The 23,822-nt window shown below is 33.1% G+C and overlaps 1 protein-coding gene across 5 annotated transcripts in view; it reads right to left on the bottom strand.

Moving 5' to 3' along the window:
• Positions 1–23,822, bottom strand: part of LOC139523998 (interferon regulatory factor 8-like) — a 61,233-nt gene that overhangs the window by 32,254 nt on the left and 5,157 nt on the right. Inside the window, exons 1-2 of one of the 5 annotated variants that reach the window (XM_071318503.1) lie at positions 15,555–15,628; positions 14,235–14,418 (exon numbers count right to left, since the gene is read on the bottom strand). The exons of 1 other annotated variant lie outside the window; for it this stretch is intronic. Coding sequence is in view for 1 of the 4 variants with exons in the window: in XM_071318499.1 (XP_071174600.1) it covers positions 9,942–10,033 (92 nt within the window). In the remaining 3 variants the exon portion in view is untranslated. Of the gene's footprint in view, positions 1–9,941; positions 10,061–14,234; positions 14,645–15,554; positions 15,629–23,822 lie in introns of those variants that run through there. 3 more of the 5 variants (XM_071318504.1, XM_071318502.1, XM_071318499.1) reach the window with 3 other exon arrangements.

The following is a 23,822-nucleotide window of genomic DNA, read 5'->3' on the forward strand; positions in this document are numbered from 1 at the left end:
AATAATACAAGACTAACAAAGGCCAGAGGCTCCTGACTTGGGACAGGCACAATAATGCGGCGGGGTTAAACATGTTTGTGAGATCTCAACCCTCCCCCTATACCTCTAGCCAATGTAGAAAAGTAAACGCATAACAATACGCACATTAAAATTCAGTTCAAGAGAAGTCCGAGTCTGATGTCAGAAGATGTAACCAAAGAAAAAAAAATGACAATAATACATAAATAACAACAGACTACTAGCAGTTAACTGACATGCTAGCTCCAGACTTCAATTAAACTGACTGAAAGATTATGATTTCATCGTATGAACATCAGGCACAATCCTTCCCGTTAGGGGTTTAGTATCATACCATCATAACATATATGAGAAGAACATAACCCGTGTCATGCCAACAACTGGTGTTTGAATAAATGTGTTTAGTTCCGATGCAAAGACCCTATAAGTGAATCAATATTAACGCCAAAATATGCAATATTTAATGACCTGACAACAGTATCGTAACTATATCCCTTCTTAATAAGTCTATTCAAAGGTCACCGAAAGCTTTATTATTGTGAAGCCTATACATATATATATATTTGAATATATAAAATATCTAAATTGAAAACAACGTTCAAACCTATGATTTCGATGGATAAAAACCACAATTTGTATACGTGTGCATGTAAAAACAGATTGTGTTGTAGAATGGTCTAAATACAGCACAAACAACAATTTCCAAAAGACCAAAAAAGTGAAAAAGTGTATTTTAACAAAACGAATTTGACTAACAGGTCAAACAACTGATGTTCTTAAATCCTGCTGACTGCCATTGACGATTGACAAATAAATTGATCACAAGATGTACCAAACTGGATCTTTATATTTATTTTTAATACCAAACAGAAAACAATTAATTTGCGGCAAGATGGTATTCCACAAACATGAGTCGCAAAAATTTGTACACCATATTCAAATTTCGACAAAAAATGTCTCTTCAGTGATGTTAGAGATCGAAACAGTATTTGGAAAGCCATACAACTTACCTAAATTAAGAATAGACTTTTGAATTTCAAAGAGTCGAAAGAGGATGAACGGATTATATAAACCGTAGGGAAAATATAATACAAGCCCAAACGAAAAAATATAAACTAGTCTAAATTGAAAACAACGTGCAAACCTATGATTGCTATGGTAAAAACTGCAATTTCTTTACGTGCGCATGTTAAACAAATTTCGCTGTAGAATGGTCTAAATACAGCACATACAACAATTTCCAAAAGACCAAAAAAGTGAAAAAGTGTATTTTAACAAAACGCATTTGACTAACAGGTCAAACAACTGATGTTCTTAAACCCTGCTGACTGCCATTGACGATTGCCAAATAAATTGATCACAAGATGTAACAGAATGGATCTTTATATTAATTTTTGATACCAAACAGAAAACAATAAACTTACAGCAACGGATGAACGGATTATATATACCGGAGGGAAAATATAATACAAGCCCAAATGAAAAAATATAAACAAGTCAAAATTGAAAATATATGGGAGTATGCAAAATAGATATGTATGGGAGTATGCTAATTGATATAGAGAACGTAAAGACACGCACTATCGAATGTCTGATTGAGGCCGTTGCTTTTAACTCGGGTGTTAGGTGAAGGTTGTTAGATACTGGACATTAATGTGCCGTTACATAAGTTGTTGGTGAGTGGTATGGAACGCCAAAACTGTCTTGTTATGACCATTTTCATTATATGATGAGTATTTACCTTTATATGATGTGCACTTGTCATTGTATTATGTGCATTTACCTTTACATGATGTGCACTTGTCATTATATGATGTGCAAACACCTTTATATGACCTGGAAATATGCTTATATTATGTGCAAGTATCTATATATGATGTCCAAACATCCCTATATGATGTGCAAATATACTTATATGATGTTCATAAATACTTATATGATGTTCATAAATACTTAAATGATGTGCAAATGTTCTTATATGATGTGCAAACATACTTATATTAAGTGCAAACATTCTTATATGATGTGCAAATATCCTTATATGATGTGCACATATACTTAGTTATATTATGTGCAAATGTACTTATATGATGTGCAAACATCCTTATATGATGTGCATTTTCCCTTATATTATGTGCAAACATCTTGATATGATGTGGTTGTGTCATTATATTATGTGCTTGTAATCTTATATCATGTGGTTCGGTTAACTTCATTATATTATGTCGAAACGTCATTATATGATGTGCTTTCATCGTCGTTATGGTCAATGAACATGATTACGATTAGAATGATTACTGTCTACGTCATAACTGATTCCGATCTGCTTCTGCAGAATTAATATAAACCTGGATCAAATCTGTAGCTATCGTTTTGAAAATGGTTGAGATGTAAAAAATAAAAAGAAAACCTTGACATGTTTGTTCCTCGATTTAAGATGAAAAAATCACACCAGATATTATTGGAAAATTGTGAATTGCAAAGTTTAGACAATGGGTCTACAATAATGAATATACCAGGTCTGCAAATTATAACGGGCATACAGTTAACTAAAGTTATTAAATTAAAGAAATGATTCTTTTATGCCATGCTCTATGCTCATTGTACTAGGCTTATATTTGGCAATATCTGTATATCTTGCGTTAGCGTTTTTTTTTTTTTTTTTAAAGAACTAAGTACATGAATTTCCAGTATGTTCATTGTTTTGTAAAGTTTGCTTTGCTGATCATTTTAGCTGTGGAAGTTTGTCTTTATATATCACTTTTCTGAAGAAAGACACAAAAATGGGTAATGACCAATGATAATGGACCGATCATTTGCAACCCCCAGAAAGAGGGGATAGGAAGAAATTAAGGGAGCCTTTAATTTTGATTTTTTTTAAAAATAAAATGGTGGTATTCAATTGTTTATATTTATTTTGACTTTTGATTTGACGCAGTATAATGTTTTTGCGATGTGTTCGTTGTCCGTAAATACTTTGTTGCCAGACGAAAACTTTTTAGAAATAAGGGACCAAAACGGCACTTAAAACAAGCAATTTTTAGGGTTCTTTGATATGTTGAATCTAGCAATATATTTAGATTTCGGATATTGGACAATATAAAAGGTAATGTGTCACAAACCTATGATGCGTCAGATATTGAATAATGAATAAATCAAAATTCAGACCTGTATAAAGCTGGAGTGGTTATGTCCATACTTGCCTCAACTGTTTAGGGTTCGACCCTCATCGTAAAAATTAATAGTTTTGACTCGAAAGACGTCAATTTTACGCCTAGCTCCGCTAGCCTCGTCTGTTAAAATCTAAATCCTTATTTTTTCAACAAATAATTTCTTCCAGCAGAGTATGTTTAATCTGAATCTAGTAATATTAAATGAAGGTGTGATAAATATCAATGAGACCATAACCGGCATATCCAAATTAAATTCCAAGTCGCAAACAACTTCCACACTTGAAGTTTTAGATCCACTATTGACGTGCTATTTCAAACTTATATAATGCAAAAGGAATTTAATGCGGTTTTTTTTGTTATTACAAACAAATGTATTGAAAAAGGTGTGTGTAATTGTTCTCTGGTGGGTTTTTTAGGGGGGGGGGAGTGTAAAGTATATGTCTTTGGAATTATTGTGTTTTCCCCCTATTTCACGTTAAAAAATTATTAGAGGAATTCCCATCTTTCCTATCCCGTCCCCACCACCAATGGTGAAAAATGAAAATGACAATAATTATAATTTACTTATTTTTAAATCTGTTTTTATAATATAAAAAAAGAAGATGTGATATGATTGCCAATGAGACAACTCTCCACAAGAGACCAAGAAGACAAGATGGCGGATCTCGGAGAATTGATACTCTAAATTTAAAATCGATGGTGATCGCTTATCTAGCGGAATAAAACTTTAATATCTATGAATTTGAACATTTTTATACAGAATGAACATAATATCAATTTTTGATTTTTTTGCGAAGTTTCCCTTTAACTACTAGGTAACCGTAAGTCCCTCAACAATGAGCAAAGCCCATACCGCATAGTCAGTATAAAAGGCCCCATGATGACAATGTAAAACAATTCAAACGAGAAAACTATTATGCTAAGACAAGGTTTCTCGATAAATAAGTATCAAGATAATATGCAATAAAACAATAAAACTCATAAGAGCCAAAATGGCCCAAAATTATACTTAGAAAAATTAAAAACACAACTCTCTATCTGCCAGGGACCACCAGGCCTCAGTAAAAAATAATAAATACAGTGTGTTTATGTTCATTCAGACACAAATCTAATTAAATTACAGATATTGTGTGTCCAAGCTATGCTTAAGCGGATCTGAAAACGCTCCATTCTATTTTCTGTTTAAAGACCATTGGGATTCTCGGTTTTGTCGGATTTATATACACCTTCAAAAATGTGAAGGCCGAATTTCATTGGCTGATGTAATATTTACTAGAACAAACTGTATCAAAGGACTGAAGTACTGAACATCAGATGACCGCAAGTTCTCGTGGATGGTCAGAAGCACTTGTCTTAAAGAAAATCACATCTCAATACCTGAAAGTGAGGTTAACTTACAGAGATATTTTTTTTTTTGAGACAAGTTCGTGCTTGGATGATGAATAAACAACAGGGAATTCAACCTCACCGTATTCACAATTATATTGTAGTGATACAAATCAGTATACTCTGGTTTGTTGTTATATATTAAATTAATATTTGTATATAACAGTTACATGTACACATAATTTTGATCCAAATGCTATTCTACTATTCTAATAATAGTGCAGTGCAAGTGCATAGTGAAAACTCTTCTGTAATAATTCGGATTTTCTAATAGTTTGGATTTATGTAGGCATTCATTTTCCCAGCATAAACGTTCTGGAGATACTATTTCCGCATGCGATAACACAATTGTTCTGTACGTGTGCATATATATTACTTACAAATGTATAAATACATTTCTAACGACACAACATTTTCATATTATTATATGTTCTAAAAAAAATGTTTTTATGAGTATTACTTGAAGCGACAAATAATGTTATTTTGCACTCAATTATGTCTGCGTTTTTATACGATCAATTACATGTACCAGTCAAAATCGAAAGTCAAATCTCTGTTGCGACAATACATCGGAATGCCCTCACGGTCAACGTGATGTAAACATGATGTGTGGGCATGAGGACGTGTACTTCCTTGTTCCAGGACAAACATATTTTTAGACTTTAATGAAAAAGCTCTTTTTTAAAAATAATATAGTTTTTTTTCTTAATTTCATTATTGTTTTATTTTTTCTCTCATTTTCAATGGAAACAGTTATTTTGATTCCCCCCTGAAAAAGATAAAATATCTTTCAAGAAACTTGGAATCAAACATTTACAAAAGAAAACATGCCCCCATTTCCCCTGCAATCACCCAAAAAAATCAATGGTCAGTATGTTAGCCCTGTTTACGCAGTTGTATATCTGAACGGCTTTCCTTTTATTTTACGGGTAACTGTCTAGTGGCGGTGCTTTCATGGTAGCATGTTAGCCTCTAGTGTTGCTGGTCGTAGGTTCGAATTCCGGCCGGTTCAAAACCAAAGAATTTAAAATTGGTATTTGCTGCTTCCCTGCTAAATCAAGGAGTAAAATCAAAGACTTGTTCGGCTCGGAATCAGAATAATCTGTCCGGGTAACACCGTAAGGTGAAATGGATTTCTACGAAGTAGCATGTTAAAAATCCGACTCAGGGTGCCGGTCTAATACAAAACAGGGTTAATATTCATTTCACATTAATATGTTCTCGTACGAATATGCACCTGTCCCAAGTCAGGAGCCTGTAATTCAGTGGTCGTCTGTTGATGTGTTACATACCGGTAATTTCGTTCATTTTTTGTACATAAATTATGCCGTTAGTTTTCTCGTTTGCATTGTTTAACATTTGTCATTTCGGGGCCTTTTATAGCTGATTATGTGGTATGGGCTTTGTTCATTGTTGAAGGCCGTACGGTGACCTATAGTTGTTAATTTCTGTGTCATTTGGTGTCTTGTCGAGAGTTGTCTCATAGGCAATCATACCACATAGTCTTTTATTTATCAATTTTCCGCTGGACGTCAAGCATACATTCATAATCATGTAAGTGTGCAATAAATGCATGAATAAAAATAAAAAGATGCAAGCAAATGTCATGCAACGAGTTGAAGGTCATCCAATATCTCCTTTCATTCCTTTTTTGGGGGGGGGGGGGGGGCTCGGTGGCCGAGGGGTCCAAGTGTCTAGCATGTCAACACTTAAATGTAGGTTGTGAGTTCGAATCCCACACGTGGCAGGTAAGCTCGACTCCAATCACAATTGAATAGAATTATTAGTTTTTCGTACCGAAAGTCGGTGTTTCTTTCCGGGGACTTCGGCTTCCTCCATCAATATAAACTCACCACCACGAATTAGCATGATAGTGTTCAAAGTGGCGTTAAAAACCAATCAATCAACAAATTAATCAACCAATCATCTATACCGGTATAATTCTATATGCAAGAGAGGATAATATTGTAGCTATCGTTATAAAATATTTTTGAAATTAACTTTGAGTTCATTGGTGTCTTTTGAAATGAATAGAAATAGGAAGATATGATATGAGTGCCAATGAGACAACTCTACATCTAAGTCATAATGTGTAAAAAGTAAACAATTATAGGTTTAACTACGGCCTTCAACACGGAGCTTTTACTCAAACCGAACAGCAAGCTATAAACAAGAGCCACACAGTTTGTTTTATTTTATTTTCGCCGCTGCCGGGAAATACTTCAACTAGTTCCTGCATTAATTGATCTTTATCTTCCGCCGAAATGTTTGAAACTTACATTTTTGTTAAAATGCACTTTGTTTAGGGGCCAGCTGAAGAACGCCTCCGGGTGCGAGAATTCTCGCTGCATTGAAGACCTGTTGGTCCCCATTTCCATTCTCAATTTTACTGTCTCACTTTATCTTAAAAATGCACTTTCGCTTAAAAGATTAAAGATTTATTTCTAAAACGTAATAAGTTAACTGTATGCTCATTATTGTAGATCCCGTATATTCATTATTGTAGACCCATCGATAAAAATTCATAATTTGACAATTTTCCATCAATATTTGGTGTGATTTTTTTCATCTTGAAAATCGAGGAACAAACATGTCAAGGTTTTCCTCTTTTTAAATAACCTCAGATTTGATCCGGGTTTATATCAATTCTGCAGAAGCAGATCGGAATCAGTTATGACGTAGACAGTAATCATTCTAATCGTAATCATGTTCATTGACCATAACAACGATGAAAGCGCATCATATAATGACGTTTCGACATCATATAATGAAGTTTACCGAATCACATGAAATAAGATTACAAGCACATGATATAAGATTACAAGCACATAATATAATGACACAACCACATCATATAAAGATGTTTGCACATAATATAAGGGAAAATGCACATCGTATAAGGATATTTGCACATCATATAAGGACATTTGCACATCATATAAGTACATTTGCACATCATATAAGTACATTTGCACATCATGTATGTACATTTGCACATCGTATAAGTACATTAGCACATCATATTAGTATGTATGCACATCATATAAGCATGTATGCACATCATATAAGTATGTATGCACATCATATAAGTATAGTTGCACATCATATAAAGATGTTTGGACATCATATAAAGATACTTGCACATAATATAAGCATATTTGCACGTCATATAAAGGTGTTTGTACATCATATAAGTCCAAGTGCACATCATATAAAGGTAAGTGCGCATCATATAATGACAAGTGCACATCATATAAAGGTAAATGTACATCATATAATGAAAAATGGTCATAACAAGACAGTTTTGGCGTTCCATAGAGTGGCATCCACGCGATCTAAGATATGTGTAATATACAGATCTATTTTGTATGTTAATACACTTGGGAATAATGCCATGCTCACTGGAACTCTCAGGAACACTAAAGCAACTCTATTTGGTTTATGATTGACCACAAGAGTTGTGAAAATACGCAGTAGTGGACGGTGTATTAGTGAAGTCAATAACAAGATATATTCTTTTAAAAAAGATTTGTAATTGTGTTGACCAAGATATAAGATATTTATCATGCGTTATACATTATGAGAAAACACCGACTTGAATTTGTAATGCAAATGCTGTGAAATGTTCAATAAATGGGACACAATTCCTGTTGAAGTAATATTTGAAAAAAGATAACACGGCATGCCACTTTAAAGACAAGCTCGGATAATTTGTTGTGCTGCTTTCGAAATTGTAGGTGTAACTGACTGAAGAGACATATCAGTATGGAACTAGTTTTAGCTCTGAAGTGGAATATTTCTTTTGTTCTGCAAACAATTTTGAAATTAATGCAAAAGCTGAGAATTGTGTATATCCAAAACTAAAACAGGTTAATTCAGTTAAACCATTTTCACGTGTAGATTAAAAACACATTTCCAATTCTACATTTTACACCTACGTCGAAATTTAAAAAAAAAATACAAAGATATCAGAATCTTTTTTTTTTTTTAACTATATTTTTTAATCTCTCTCTTTTCTGTAAATGTAATAAGATTAATATATTTATTTCCCATATAAATATGATTGTATCCACTAAGTTCAGTTAAATTTACGATCATTTGCAGCTTTATTTAAAAGAAGAGTAATTGTTTAGTTTTGAATTCAATTTCGCTGTATTTTATCTCAATTCCGCTTACTAGCAAGTGCAACATTTAAAAAAAGTCTTTGATTAAGTCCACATCACACTAGACCAAGATCACGAATATCCCACTACGATGTATAAAAAATAAGACAAACTAGGTTAAACTAGAGTGTCCAAATATAACACTGACCTCACCAAGAGTTATCCTGAATAAAAACAGGATAAATGGATAGTGTTATAAAAAGCTAACTTATTTTGTGTATCATCCATTTATGTTTTTTATAACTTATAAACAGAATTATCCGCATTAAACTTCAAATAATTTCACGCTTATTTACAAAAGTATTTTCAAAGGAACATATACATTTGTAACACTCTTTCAATTTGTGTACATAACAACTTCTTGGAATAAAGCAGAATAAAGGATGAAATTCATGTATAGGAAATCTTTAATATTTGTGCTGCCTTTTTTAGGTAAACAAATGATTAAATTACAGGTTATTTCATCAGACTTGAATTGAATTTACTTGAAAAAATATGCTAATTTCTATACTCATCTTGTGTGTATTCGATGCATGCTTTTCTCGTTTCAATTTATATTTAGATATTTTGCATGTTCACCAACTAGGGGTTTTCCACAGATTTTCTGGATATGATCCTGTCCAGGCTATACCAATTAGGAATATTTATGGTACAACCTGGATATATTGAAATAAAAAAAAAAGCTAGATGAGGTTATGGGAGATTGCACGAATTGGTTACTTTCTCTTTGGAAATGAATTCTGGAATAGCAGCTTTTAAATCTACGGTCACAGTAATTGGTAGATTGACGAAACCTGTTGACCTACCGACAGGATAAAGTATTCATACATCTCATATCTATCATATCTTCTACATACTATATATAGCATACAATTTTGTTCAATGTAAAACATTTGAATGCATTATTTCACTTATTTAACGGTCAATATAAGGGTTTTAATGATCAATATAATGTCAATTTGTTTATGGACTTTGGTTGCGGTTTCTCATATTCGAGAGACGCAAAACAATTGACTCCGAAATTGAAGTGGATAGTTATCTACCAAAACAATCTACGTAAGGAAGTTATAAACACGGAATGGAATAATTAGAACAAATGAACAGCTGATTGTGAAAAATTAACATTTTCAATATTGTTTTAACCATGTTGATGTTTACAAATTTAAATTGTACTTTCTATTTCCCTAAACAAATCACTTACCTCGTGCACACGGACAGGTATAATAGCTGATACCAAGGAAATATTAAAATACCGTTTTGACCTACTTTTAAACACTTAAAGGAAAATCCCATTCAACTATTTTGGGATTCCCCTCAGTTACGTAAACAATTTCTATTTACAGAAAATTATTGATCGATAACAGAGCTTTTAGAAAATGTATTTAATTACATTTTTTTTGTACGTATTCTAATTATAAATATTGATTAACTAAGTAACGTGCATTAATAAATACCTTTCCGCCATAATTATATAGTTTTTTAAGCTCGATCTAGGTATAAAGAAAGATGGGAAATACTTTCGACTGACTTATATATAACCAGGCTAAAATATAGCGTTGGGATACCGTAAATTTCCAGATGGTTGTCGGACACATCTTATTAGTTAGTTTTGCTGAAACGTTTTACTTGAAAATGATACCGAACCTACAAGTCTATAAACATCTGCTGACTGGAATTCATTATTATTATAAGTTTAATTATAAATATTAGTGTCAAAAAGTTCGTCCAATATTATCCAGAAATATTTCAATATAGATTTCGTTCGAGCGTTAGATAAAAGGGGGATGGACTATTGCTATGGATGACAAGTGTCGGATCTTAAACTTTCTATAAGGGAAAGGGGCACTGACTGACCTAAAAAGAAGGGGGAGGCGTTCTAGTCATGCTTCAGAGATTCCCTGTATAATTATTCAAATTTGTCACCTTAAAAGGGGGTGCGGGCCTTGAGCCCCCCCCCCTTCCCATATCCAAAAACTGAATCTGACTATGATGACCGCTGGAATAGGTCACTATTTCCAATTTCATGATAAATAATTAATAAGGTCGAGAAATAGGAAGAAACAAGTGAAAATGTTGCAGATTGAATCATTTATATCTGAAACTAATCTTACAGATTCTCGTGAATGCTTCACTAAGGTTTTTGTTAAATCTATTTATCTTCCATGAAATTTCGTTTCCGTAATACCTATAGGTATACTTTTTGTTATTCAAAATATACCAAAAAGTAGGGTTTCTGTGTTACTTAGTTGCCCTTCCACAAAAGGATCGAACTGCAACCTTCCTTCCCCTAAATACACAGTGACGGATCAAAATAGGGGGTTCCGGGGGTCGAACCCCCCTTTTTGGACGATGATGGCATTTGAATGGGGACATATGGTTGGAACCCCCAACCCCCTTTTTGAAAATGATTGAATCCGGCTCTGACACAGACATGCAAAGAAATAAATCGAAACACAATAAAACTGCCGGTTTCACATACATTTTTTTTTGCATATTAGGGGATAAAAAATAAATGTTGGGTAAATTCATATGGCAAATAAACAACTGTTTCCTTCATTTACAGTCTTTGGAACTGAGGTTTATAGATTAACACTTGAAATATTGACTATAACTATTGTTATCATGACGATTTGTTTATATTCTCAGTTTTTGATTTCCTGCTACAAGTCTTGTGTCAAGTGTTTAAAATAACAATAAAATATTGAAATCGATTGACTACATGATATGAAATTAAGAATTTAACCACTTTAGAAATAAGAAATGTAACAATATGTCCCCATAAAAAGGCATTTATTGTCAAACAAAGAAGGGGCTTCTAACCCTCGGAATACCACCTCACCCCTTTTTGAATATGCTACTGTGGTTTTTGTTTTATTTGTGTCCAGTGGCACATATCTAATGTATAAAAAGGTGGACAACAAATTACTGTCAGTCACTGAAAGGTGATTTGTTGGAAAGAGGGGAATTTTGCCTTGCAACAGGATAAACTACAGAACTCTCAACGGGTTGTTACTTCGTAATAACTTATCTCGGGTATCATCTTATACACTCGGATTTAACATTATGGTTCCTTTCGATCGCGGCAGCATATATATATATATATATATATATACACCCCAAACACCTACACAGGCGCCCATCCTAACGCAGAAACTTAGACTAGTTTCTTTATTCTAGGATGCATAAAATAACCCGTCGGAGGATGGTAGTCCACCAGAGCGAAAAGAAAAAAAAGGGGCGGGGGGCTAAAAAAGTTGTTCTGTCCCTAAGTACATATGTACACCACGAGCTTTTATATATTATAACCTTCAGCCGGTACGCTTGTAACCAAGTGTGTATGACCAAATAAATTGTTTTATTATTGATATTTTTTTTTATATTAAACCAACAAATAAATGTTTATTGGAATCAGAGAAGCCCTTTTATGGTCATGCCTATCAAACCAGTTGAGAAATGTAACTTCCTAAGAAGGATCAAAGAAGCACCCCATTGCAAACAAGGTAAACTTGTAGTAAAAAAGGAAAAATAGACCTGTTGGGGATAACGATTGTTTTAACGGTTCCAATGTTTGCAAAAGAAAGTAATTTGAAGAAAACTTGCAGAATTTATAAAATGAATTCATCTCATCAGTATATTTCAAACAACCTGGATGGTCTGTTAAGAATAGTTGGTCTAAATGTTTAATGCATTAACTGTGCCTATATAGTCGCAGATATGTTACTTAAAACTGTTATTCATAATGACCAAATGAAGACAAACTTAATAAACACAGGTATTTAAATGATATTACGTGCTACTTTCCCTTTGAAAACAATATCAGCATGATAAAATTCCCTAATTTATTTATTTTAAGTGCAGACTCATGTACATGTCATAGATAAACATATTTATGTATGCTACAGTTTACCTCAAGTCTCCAAAAAGAATATCTAAAAATTCATAATGAATCAATGTGCCGCTATTTATCATAATGCTGAAAAATTGACAATGAGCTTATATTACAGCGAGAAAGTATTAAAAATGCAGCCGTAGAATAGAGCATAGGAGACAATAGTCACCTTCATGATGGAAAAAAAACACCGCATCGCTCAAATCTTCAAGGGTTATATACTGCAAAAGCAAAATACATTGCAGTTTTGGGGGAAATAACGATGTATTGCTAGGCACTTTAAAAGCAGGTTATACAATAAGTCAAATTTTAAAAGTGTATACATGTAGAACTTATTGTAGTTCTGATTGACTATAATAAATAAATATAAGAATTAATATCCTGAATCAGGTGTGTTTGTGTATATTATATAAGTGCGTCATGCAAAGCAATGCGAACACTTCAGAAACATCCAGAACCCTTCCTAACCAGGCCAGGAGTAGTTTCTAGAACGCAAGTAAGTGCACACAACATTTCTTTTTGAACTCGTTTTGAGTCTAGAGAAGGGTGGTTATTACCAGAGACTTTCAAAGATCTGCGATCTACACCAAATTCCATGAAGAACAAAACCATTAAGATAAACTAATCACGACCACTGATAGGGTTTCAAATTTGGGACAAGCCCATGCACATATATAGCGCAGTTCAATTGTTATCGTGAGATCACCAACGCCCCATCAATTTCTGTCAGTAAATACACCCATGGTATATAGTAGAACAAACAATGAAATGAAAAAAAAAGTTTAGATAAAAAAAAACCCAACCAAAACACCAATTCTATAATAAAAGAATTCAGACAAATAAGCAAGACAACAAGTAACAATTATAGTTAATTAATTTTCTTAATTATTTCAGTTTGAATTAATATTGCATGTAAATGCCATGTCTTCTTATGCTTTGTTCTATACTTTAAACGAAATACCGACTCGAAATTGCAAAATGCAAAATATGTAAACCCTTTTTGGCCCCAAATATAGCAGTTTTACAAAATTGTTAAAATGTAAACTTTTAGTTATTTATTGGAAAGTAGAATGCTTCTGCTACATAAATATGGGCTCTTTTTGACAATACAATGCACATATATCGGGTACTAGAATCGTTGTCATGCTAAATTACTGAAATCTTCACAATTTTAGCATTTTAGTTAAATTTTAGATGGTTTCCGTCTTAAATGAAAGTGTCCGCATTTGTGTTCATTCTTAATATTTAAATGTAAGTTGTATTTGATGATGATACATAACATATATATAAAGGTTGAGGATGAACACGGATGCGGCCACTTTCATATTTTACAAAAACCACCTGAAAAGTAAACCTGAAATTTGAGGCCAAAATTAGTCCTTACCGGACCTACTCCTTTGGCCAGCAATTTCATCAAACGATTCGCGATTGTACGTCGGGTAATAAACTAAAGGTAAAATCTGCCAGATAACATACAAAAATGCATGTTTGACTTATCTTTCATAAAGTTAACGTCAGTTTCAATAGATTAAGTTTTAAGGCAAGTTCAAACATACCAAGGTCACGTGTTATTACATGAATGATTTTTTAATATTTTTTTTTTACCTTACTAGTCTTTCCAATTTACAAACTGTCGGTTAATTTCTTCTTACTAAAATTATCTCTTTCTCTTCTGTTGTTCACAATAACCTCAACACTCGTTGGAAAGCAGCCGACAATAGACAAAATGTTGCATTTTAAAGAATTTTCTCCATTTTAAAGGAATTTTCTCCTCTCCATTGAATCAAAACTACAAAACACCAATTTTCAATACGATGCATTAAATAATCCTTTTGTTTGATTAAAAATCCAATCGAAATAGTTTATGCTTTTTAAAAATCTATGAAATAAAATCCACATTTGTTTGACACAGCATACTGGAATCAAATGATCACACAGCATTCTGGAATCAAAGTCAAGCTATTATGTAGCCAGTATGACGAAACGTTATACCACGCATTGCAAATTGTGCAAGCTTTGAGTTCTAGGAAATTCGGAAAATAAAATTTCCAGAAAGCTAATATCACAGTAAAGCAAAAACCCCTTTTCCTGATTTTAAAACACTTTTCAATTGAAAGGTTAAAGAACAGTCCGGTTGATGGGGAAATGCTGCCTAAAAGTGTCAGAATACAGACAAAGATTGCCCTCTGAGACTTCTATATTTTAAACAAAAGTAACTTCCCTTTATAGAACTTTCGTTTCTTTGGGTATAAGGAGGCGAAAATTGAGCATACAGTCTGTTCATGAAAATGTTGAGTTGAAACGGGATTGCAATGTTTGGCTGTTAACTCAGCATTGCTAGCTTTAAAAGAAAACACATCATGTTCAACAGTAGTTTCTTGGCATTTTCCTAAACTTCGAAAATAATTTGTCAGCTTTTTTGTACGACCTTTTTGTAAGGGTCAAACATAATTTGTCAAAGGATTTACCCTTGTAAAGCCCTTTATGAATAAGCAAACATAAAAGTTTGTTATAAAATATTTCTGAACATTTATTTCGATGACTATGTTGAATAACTCGTTAAAAGACAATAATTTTCACAGTTGAAAGACTACATGTTTAATCATGTTGTGCTAGGTCTTAGAAATTCAAAAATTGTAAAGAATATTGTTGGAGACCACTTAAATGGACATCTGACTAACATAAGTATGGCAACACGTCTTTTAGGACTATGTAAAATTATTATAAATCATCTAAAAGGTAGTCTCTGCTTTAATGTTGCATTGCAACTCGCAATTTTGTATCTCCCCCTTTTTGTGGGGATTCTAAAATATAAACTTTTGTCATAATTCGCTGGAAAATTTACAGATTTTCGTCACAAATGACAATATAATTCTGAAGCATTTTCCTGGTTGTAGTTAAAACTATTTACATTTAGTTACTTACCGTTAATTGCTGTAACGTATTGCCCTATTTATTGATATATATATCTGGGTCATGATTACTAATTTTAAATGTATAAATTTATGTATAATTCTAGGAAATAAGGAGAGATATATATCCTGGAAAATGATTTCGTGAAATGACATTGTTTATATTATCTATTGTAGTTATTGTTTATATAAACGCTTTAATAAGACGATAATACGATATTTCAATAAAAAGAAATATTTTCACATAACTTACATTGTAGTTGTTTACAGATTCGGATTTAGAGGGTCGGGGTGACCGCGGTGGTTCACTTATAGAGCTACATTTATGGTTAATCTAGACTTTTAACCTATTCCACTCAAAACATTGTCTCTTTTGAGGACCCCGAACTCCTTTTTCAAAACCCTGGATCGGAATCTTGTGAATCTGGTTGAATAGGTTTGGAAACTAGAAAATGTCGCTGAAAAGTACTTAACAGCATAAAAGCGTAATCGTTTCAGGTAAATTAAACTTCCTTTTTTAAATGAAATAAGTGTTTGCTGCTTACTTAACGGCTAGATTGATTGGTTGTTAACGCCTTTTCAGCACGATTGTACCATTTTGTGGTGGTTTGTTTTCATAGGTCGAGCCTCTTGGAAGTCGGAGTGACCGGAGAAATGCACGAACTCACAAACTTCAGTTTTGACAAGCTAGTGATACACTAGTTCGACTACCATTCAGCCGAGGCCCCTCGCAGAAAGAGTACCGCTCATTGTTGAAGGTCATACGCTGACCTGTAGTTGTTGATATCTCTGTTTTGTGGTCTTTGATGGATGGTTATCTAATTGCTAATTATAATAGACAACTTTCGAGTTCGATGCATTTCCGTCAAAAACTCTGGTTTTAGTGAACGTCATTTGTGCGTTTAGGGGCGTCGTCACTTCCGTTTCAATGTTGAGCGAGTGGTTTTAAAACTATAATTCTATATGCTACGAATTATTCAGCAAATTAAATTCTAAAAATTGACAATCAGCACTGTTGTCATTAGGGAATTGTTATTAAGTACCTACAGAACAACCATTATTTCTAGTTTATCCTGCACAACAACGATCACTAAGACGCTTGATGAACGTAAATAGTGCAGGGATACAGGTGATCCCCTCTATCTGGTAAATGACGTCATAAAGGCGCGCATAATTGACGAGTTTTTGCCGGTGACGGATGAACTCGAAAGTGGTCTATTCATATCGTTATTTTCATATTACAAGAATGACGAACTTTTGTAGACCATATACATTGCATCAACATAAGACGTCTCAATCGCCGAAGTAAGTACGTAAACGGAACGGATGTGAGCTCTGCGCCGGAGATTGAAGACGAATGTCGAAACGCGCGTCTGACATATATACAAAATTTAGTCCTGGGCCCAGTTTCACGAAGCTGTCTTAGGACTAAGACATGTCTTAGGATGGTCTTACGACATATCTTAGTCCTAAGTGGGTTTCACAAAGCGGTCCTAAATTAGGACATCTCTTAAAGTTGGTCATAAAGTTAGGACAACGCGAGAGGTGTCTTATGATGGTCTTGGGATAGTTATACGTTTATTTATATAAATTACACTCATTTTTTATATTAATTTTGAAAAAAAATATCTTATTATTATCTAATTATCTATTCTCCTGTTCCTGCTTAAAACATGTATACATTGACGGATTATCAGGATTTGTCAACAATGAAAATTCGATGTATTGATATAAAAATTGCACGATTTTATCCCTTAACCTTTTATAACCAATAAAGTCGAAATTGAATTCAACTCACTTGCACCAAAACAATGTCATAATTTTATATTCTTTTTTCTTAATTTTGCATTGAAAATTTCATATTTATATTGATGTATTGTTTAAAGATAATTTATATATAAATTACTTTTATTTTTTAATATTTATTTTGCAAATTATGTCATTATATTAATCAATACGTTTAGAATAATTTATAGTAAGACATACTACATTTACATGATTTTTTTTCCGTATATTTGAAAATTTAAAGAACTTGCGACAGGTTTAGGATGTCTTAGCTAAGATGATCCTAAGACAGCTTCGAGACGAGATCTGAGATATGTCCTAGGATAGTCATAAGAGGATCATAAGACATGTCCTTAGATATGTCTTATGACATGTCTTAGGATAGCTTCGTGAAACCGGCCCCTGGTGTCTATGATGAGTTTATTTACATATAGTTTGTCATTGTCCAAGCTGAACTGAATAGCACTTAACTGTATTCAAAACTTTATTTCAATAAAATGAACAAAACATTTGAACTGTTGGCGACATAATATAAATAATACTTAAACGTTGATAAATCTTGATCGAATCTGAAGTATACTTGTAGTTGTATAGTGTTCAATGTGATTGACGGAAGTAAACTACACTTGAATTTACGCCACAAAGTGTAAAATAGACGCGACCGGAATGAACTGTTCTTGACTTTACTTGACAAAATGAAAAATGTTCATTATAACTTTTGTTTCAATTTTAATTATTTGAAACAAAAGTTATAATGAAACGACAGTACATTGAAATTAATATTATTAAAGCTAAAAAGCTAATAAATGCACCTTTATTTCTATATCATTCATATATTCAATTTGTATATCTTTAATTTCTTAAATCTATTTTTTTCTTCTTTTATTATTAACATTCTAAATTCTTTTTATATTAGAATGAAATTCAAAACAGTGTAGCTGTTGCCATTGATTGACACATTAAAATCATCCAGTGACTGGGACAATTTAGGTGAAAATTTGTATGTAACGACCAATGTTCACTATGTACTTTTTAAAGACACTTAAGGTAGATGGGGTGTCTAAATTAGAATCCATAGAATCTTTTAATAATTTGCCAAAATGTAGTTCATATCCTGCTTGTTTAAAAACATTAATAAAAAGAATGGGTCACCGGACTTATTTTCACGCTACAGGTTGTTCAAAATTGTTAAGATTTTGTATAGATTATGCATGGAAAACCCATTTTTCCGCCATAAAACGCAAACCACACCATAGAATTTTGAGATAAAATATGAGAAGATAGCTTCAATATTATGCTTTCAGATAAGAAAAAGAAAAAATGGGGTCACCGGACTCGTTTTCTTGCTACATGTAAAAATGGGTAAATTCCTAACACATTCTATTGTAAAAGTAACACTATCTGGATTATCTGCCCTTGCATTTGAGTTGCCTCCCCTTATTTGACAAAGTTGGAAAAAAATGAATCAAACAAAAGGATTCTTATTTTTGTAAAATACAATCATAAATATGATCAAACATGGCATTTTCTATATTATAATGAAAATTCTTACACATGAATTACCTACTACTATAAAAATTTGCACATTTCATCAAAGATCTAGACCTTGTTTTCTAGTATTTCAAAATCCAAGATGGAGGAAGACACCCTATCTACCTTAAACTATGGGGTCACCAAAGGTTCTCAACACCTAAATAAAGTAATTCGAAAAATTAATCAGAAATAGAATGAAATTCAAAACAGTGTGGCTGTGGCCATTGATTGACACATTAAATTCATCCATTGACTGGGACAATTTAGGTGAACGTTTGTATGTAACGACCTCAGCTCACTATGTACTTTTTAAAGACACTTAAACTATGGGGTCACCAAAGGTTCTCAACACCTTAATAAAGTAATTCGAAAAACTAATCAGAAATAACACGATGTTTTGATTTATATCAATTATATAAATCAAAACATAAAGGTTATTCCGGATTAATTTCTTGAATTATTTCATAATTAAAGGCGTTAAGAAACCTTTGGTGACCCCACAGTTTAAATGTCTATCGTAGATACGTCGTGAACAGTGGTCGTTACAGACAAACGTTCATGTAAATTGTCCCAGTCAATGGATGAATTTAATGTGTCAATTAATGGCCACAGCCACACTGTTTTGAATTTCATTCTAACACGATATTTTGATTTATATCAATTATATAAATCAAAACACAAAGGTTATTCCTGATTAATTTTTCGAATTATTTTATAATTAAAGGCGTTAAGAAACCTTTGGTGACCCCACAGTTTAAATGTCTATCGTAGGTACGTCGTGAACAGTGGTCGTTACAGACAAACGTTCATGTAAATTGTCCCAGTCAATGGATGATTTTAATGTGTCAATCAATGGCCACAGCTACACTGTTTTGAATTTCATACTATTACAATTCTTTAATGTATCAATATGGTTACTACTCGTTGTCGTTTTTCTTCAGGTGCAATAAAAAAACAATACACTACGATATATATGTTCTCGGGCCAGTTCAGATAAGAGTCCAGAACAACTTTCATTAGTTAGTGCAGTTGAGACACAAATTACGTCAAATCAATTTAAAATGAACTTTCCGCGGACAAGATGGTCCAATAGCATTTCAACTAGTCAAGTGAAGTACAAATGTTATATATATATATATATATATTGTCTTCCTTGTTACTAGTGAAAGCATTCACACGAACAGAAATATTGAAAGCGATAATAAGATGACAATTTTGTTAAGATATATAAAATTACGGAAACCTTTCTAGATTTTAACGATTTAACAGATTCTATTTGTTCGAACAGGTTTTACTTATTTGGAAGGCATTTAGGACTGCTATTCTTATGCATATATTTAAATAGACGGCATTGTACATCCACGATTATGTCCTTATTAAAAACATATAATATGAATCAACTCTTTCGCTTTTGAAACTTTAAAAACAAAAACGATCTTGAAACCGGCAGGTGCAATATAGTTCCTTAAAACGACTACACTGGTACCTTTTATGATAGTCTTAATTGAATCACATGTTAGAATAGTTCTCTCTAGATATAAGGGATATTACCGTAATACATAACACCATATTTAGATACTAGTATATACTGATTAAGAAATTTAAAGTTTACTTAAAATGTGGATTTCTATTCATATAATGTATTAATCATGTCAATTGTTTTGTGTACTTTGGCGATTTTTATGGATGGGAAAAGTTTAAAGAATCTAAAATATGCATGGAAGTAATGACATCTTTTTTGTGTAGGTTTCATCGTTTTTAAAAAGTTCAATGAGAATGACTAAAGTTGGTGTGGTCATAATCATTCAGAAGAGATTGAAAGTTCCATTTGAATTAACAGGAGTTATCGATAACGCACCGCAAGTCAGAACTCGCATGAACAGAGGTTATCGATAACGTGTCTGCAAGTCAGAACTCGCATAAACAGATCTGGGGGTTATTAATAACGTGTCTGCAAGTCAGTACTCGCATGAACAGAGGTTATCGATAAAGTGTCTGCAAGTCAGAACTCGCATGAACAGAGGTTATTGGTAACGTGTCTTCAAGTCATAACTTGCAGTAAACAGAAGTTATTGGTAACAGGTCTTTAAGCCAGAACTTGCATTAACAGAAGTTATTGGTAACGTGTCTGTAAGTCAGATTTAACATTAACAGAAGTTATTGGTAACGTGTCTTTAAATCAGAATTTGCATTAACAGAAGTTATTGGTAACGTGTCTGAAAGCCAGAACTTGCATTAACAGAAGTTATTGGTAACGTGTCTGAAAGCAAGAACTTGCATTAACAGAAGTTATTGGTAACGTGTCTGTAAGTCAGATTTAAATTGACATTTCAATATTTAGTTATTTATGAAATGTAAGGTGTACAACCGGAGACATTCCTAAGTTCAACAACCTAAACTTTTACGATCAGCATGCCAGTCTATAGATGTAGGAGGAAAGTAGCTTGTAATAGAACCGATCAACAGACTCATCATAAATACCAGAATAAAAGTAAAGTTAGGCAGACGATCATTTCGTCTAAAAAAGACTCGTCAGTGACGCTCGAAAAAGTGCAGTGTAAAAGGCTAAAAAAAGACTTATTTTAAGAGCTTTAAGAACCAACCATTACGTTACAGAGAGAAAGTTCCTACATGTCAAAGAAATGGCAAGGGTTTTTCTATTCTCCGTTTAAGGCTGTTCTCTTTTTCGATGCTATTTTGGGATTTTTACAGACAGTTATAATCATTTAAATCCTCTTTACTTTAACAAACGCCCCGATAAAAGGTGAAGTAGTGTTATCTGCCCAAGGGCTCGCTTGATAACTTTTATGTTACAACATTTGAAAATGTAAAGATATAAACCTAACCATAGATGTATAAACCCATCTATGACCTTACATAAACAAAATCAAATATTTAGGAAAATACGCAATATTTCGAAATCAATCATAATGATTGTATGAATATTTTAAGCAAAGCTGGATTGAAATTTAATAATTATGTTACCAAAGTAACGTCAAGTTCGTCCACCATGCATCCCTTTAACAAGCGAAACCCCCAGTAAAACGCTAAACAACACTGTTTCTTAGGTGTATGCGTATTGTCTAAAACATTGTTTTGTGTGAAGTCCATCTACCTAAATCCCTATCGGTTTAACCCCTGGATATCGATGAATATATTTCAATTTGAACTTTGAAATATGAAAAAAATCATATACTAGTATTTTAACTGCATCATATTTGCACTTTTTGCATTTAATATCATACAAACAAAAAGGAAAAAAAACAAAAAATACCTAACTCTCATTTAGTTTCTATATGATACAAGCACACCCAACAAGTTGTAGTTCGATGTAAATAGATTCACATCTCCAGTGTTGGACTTTGAATCTCTTGCTCTGGACTTCGGTCACAGCGCTATTCTTAACCTCCCCAGTGCTTGACCTTATATCAACAGCGCTAGAATGTACATCTTTAGTGCTGGACTTTATGTTTACAGCGCTTGACTCGGTTTCGTCAGTGCTAGAATTTAATAAATTTGTAGCGCTGTACTTTTACATCACCAGAGTAAGACTTTATGTCTCCGGCGCTGGAGTTTTCACCTTAACCACCGGATTTTATTTCGACAGCGCTAGACTTAACATCTGCAGCGATGGACTTAAAATCCACAGCGCTAAATTTAATATATCCATCGCTTATCTTTAAAGAACAATAACTCTTTTATCTAAACGAGACGAACAATGTCGTCAGTATATAATCCAAGTTTTCAACAACAGACGTGTCTATAATTGCAAGTTCCAAACGACCCAGGTCTGAAGAAAATTCCACACATCTGCATGAAAATTATAATAAGATAAGACTATTATAATACATGACCATTGACGAGATTTCTGAATTGGTCATATATATAAAAGTATGGCATGGTAAAGTACCCCAATCCTTTCCCTTTGGTGCATTGTGTGTCATAATATTCCCGTTTTATCGTCTCCAATCAATAAGAACTGATTTAATTGTTAGTGTTTTGCGCACAATGGTATAATTTGTGTTACTTGCATATATACATATAAGGAGAAATATTGATACACTCAGGAATGGAATTGAATTAATTGAATTGACTTTAATATAACTTGAAACAACACAATACTGTGCAGAAACTATTCAAAAGTAGTACTACAAGAAACAGCTATTTAGAAATTCAACTACCCAATGTTTGCTTGATTGGTTTATTGTTGTTGCCCACATATATTATGAAAAAGCGGGGAATATAAGTTGAAAAGGCATATCAAGTACTTCGGAAGGAAGAGTTAGTTCCTTTTCCGATTGACTTTCATCACTTATCACGATTTTGTAGATAAATTCTACTCTAGTTTTACAGGAAACATTTATGTACTAAATTGTCATGCAGATAAATTGCGCAATAATTTCATTAAGGTGTGTTTTGAAGCAGCTTGAAATTGAATTTCGGAAATATTTCGTTATTTTGAATAAACTTTGATTCTGCACTTTTTTTTAACGGTTCAATCGCATTCTAAGAAATAACACAGTAACTAAGTCAAAAGCATGCATTTTCGAACAGCATTTTCGTTCGGCGATCAGCAAAATATGAATTATATACCTTTGCAACGGTAATACATGTAATAGTCTGTTATTTTCCACAGAAAACTCTTCAAGTAGGAGATTGTATGCAAAAATTATCAATAATCAATATTCCATTCGCCTGATTTCGAAAGACGGTATTTTTTTTCAAATGTAGCTAAAGATTTTTTTGTTCAATTGAACGGCAGTGGCGGATCCAGAACTTTGCCTAAGAGGGGGGGGGGGGCGCTGACTGACCTAAGGGGGGCTCCCGCTCCAGTCATGCTTCAGTGATTCCCTATATAATCAACCATATTTTTCCCACGAAAGGGGGGCCCGGCCCCCCAGGGCCCCCTGAATCCCCCTGGATCCGCCTATGAACGGCCCTAATACATAAATGAAGTCAATGA

Source organism: Mytilus edulis, chromosome 5 (assembly GCF_963676685.1).
Source record: "Mytilus edulis chromosome 5, xbMytEdul2.2, whole genome shotgun sequence".
Taxonomy (NCBI): Eukaryota; Metazoa; Mollusca; class Bivalvia; order Mytilida; family Mytilidae; genus Mytilus; species Mytilus edulis.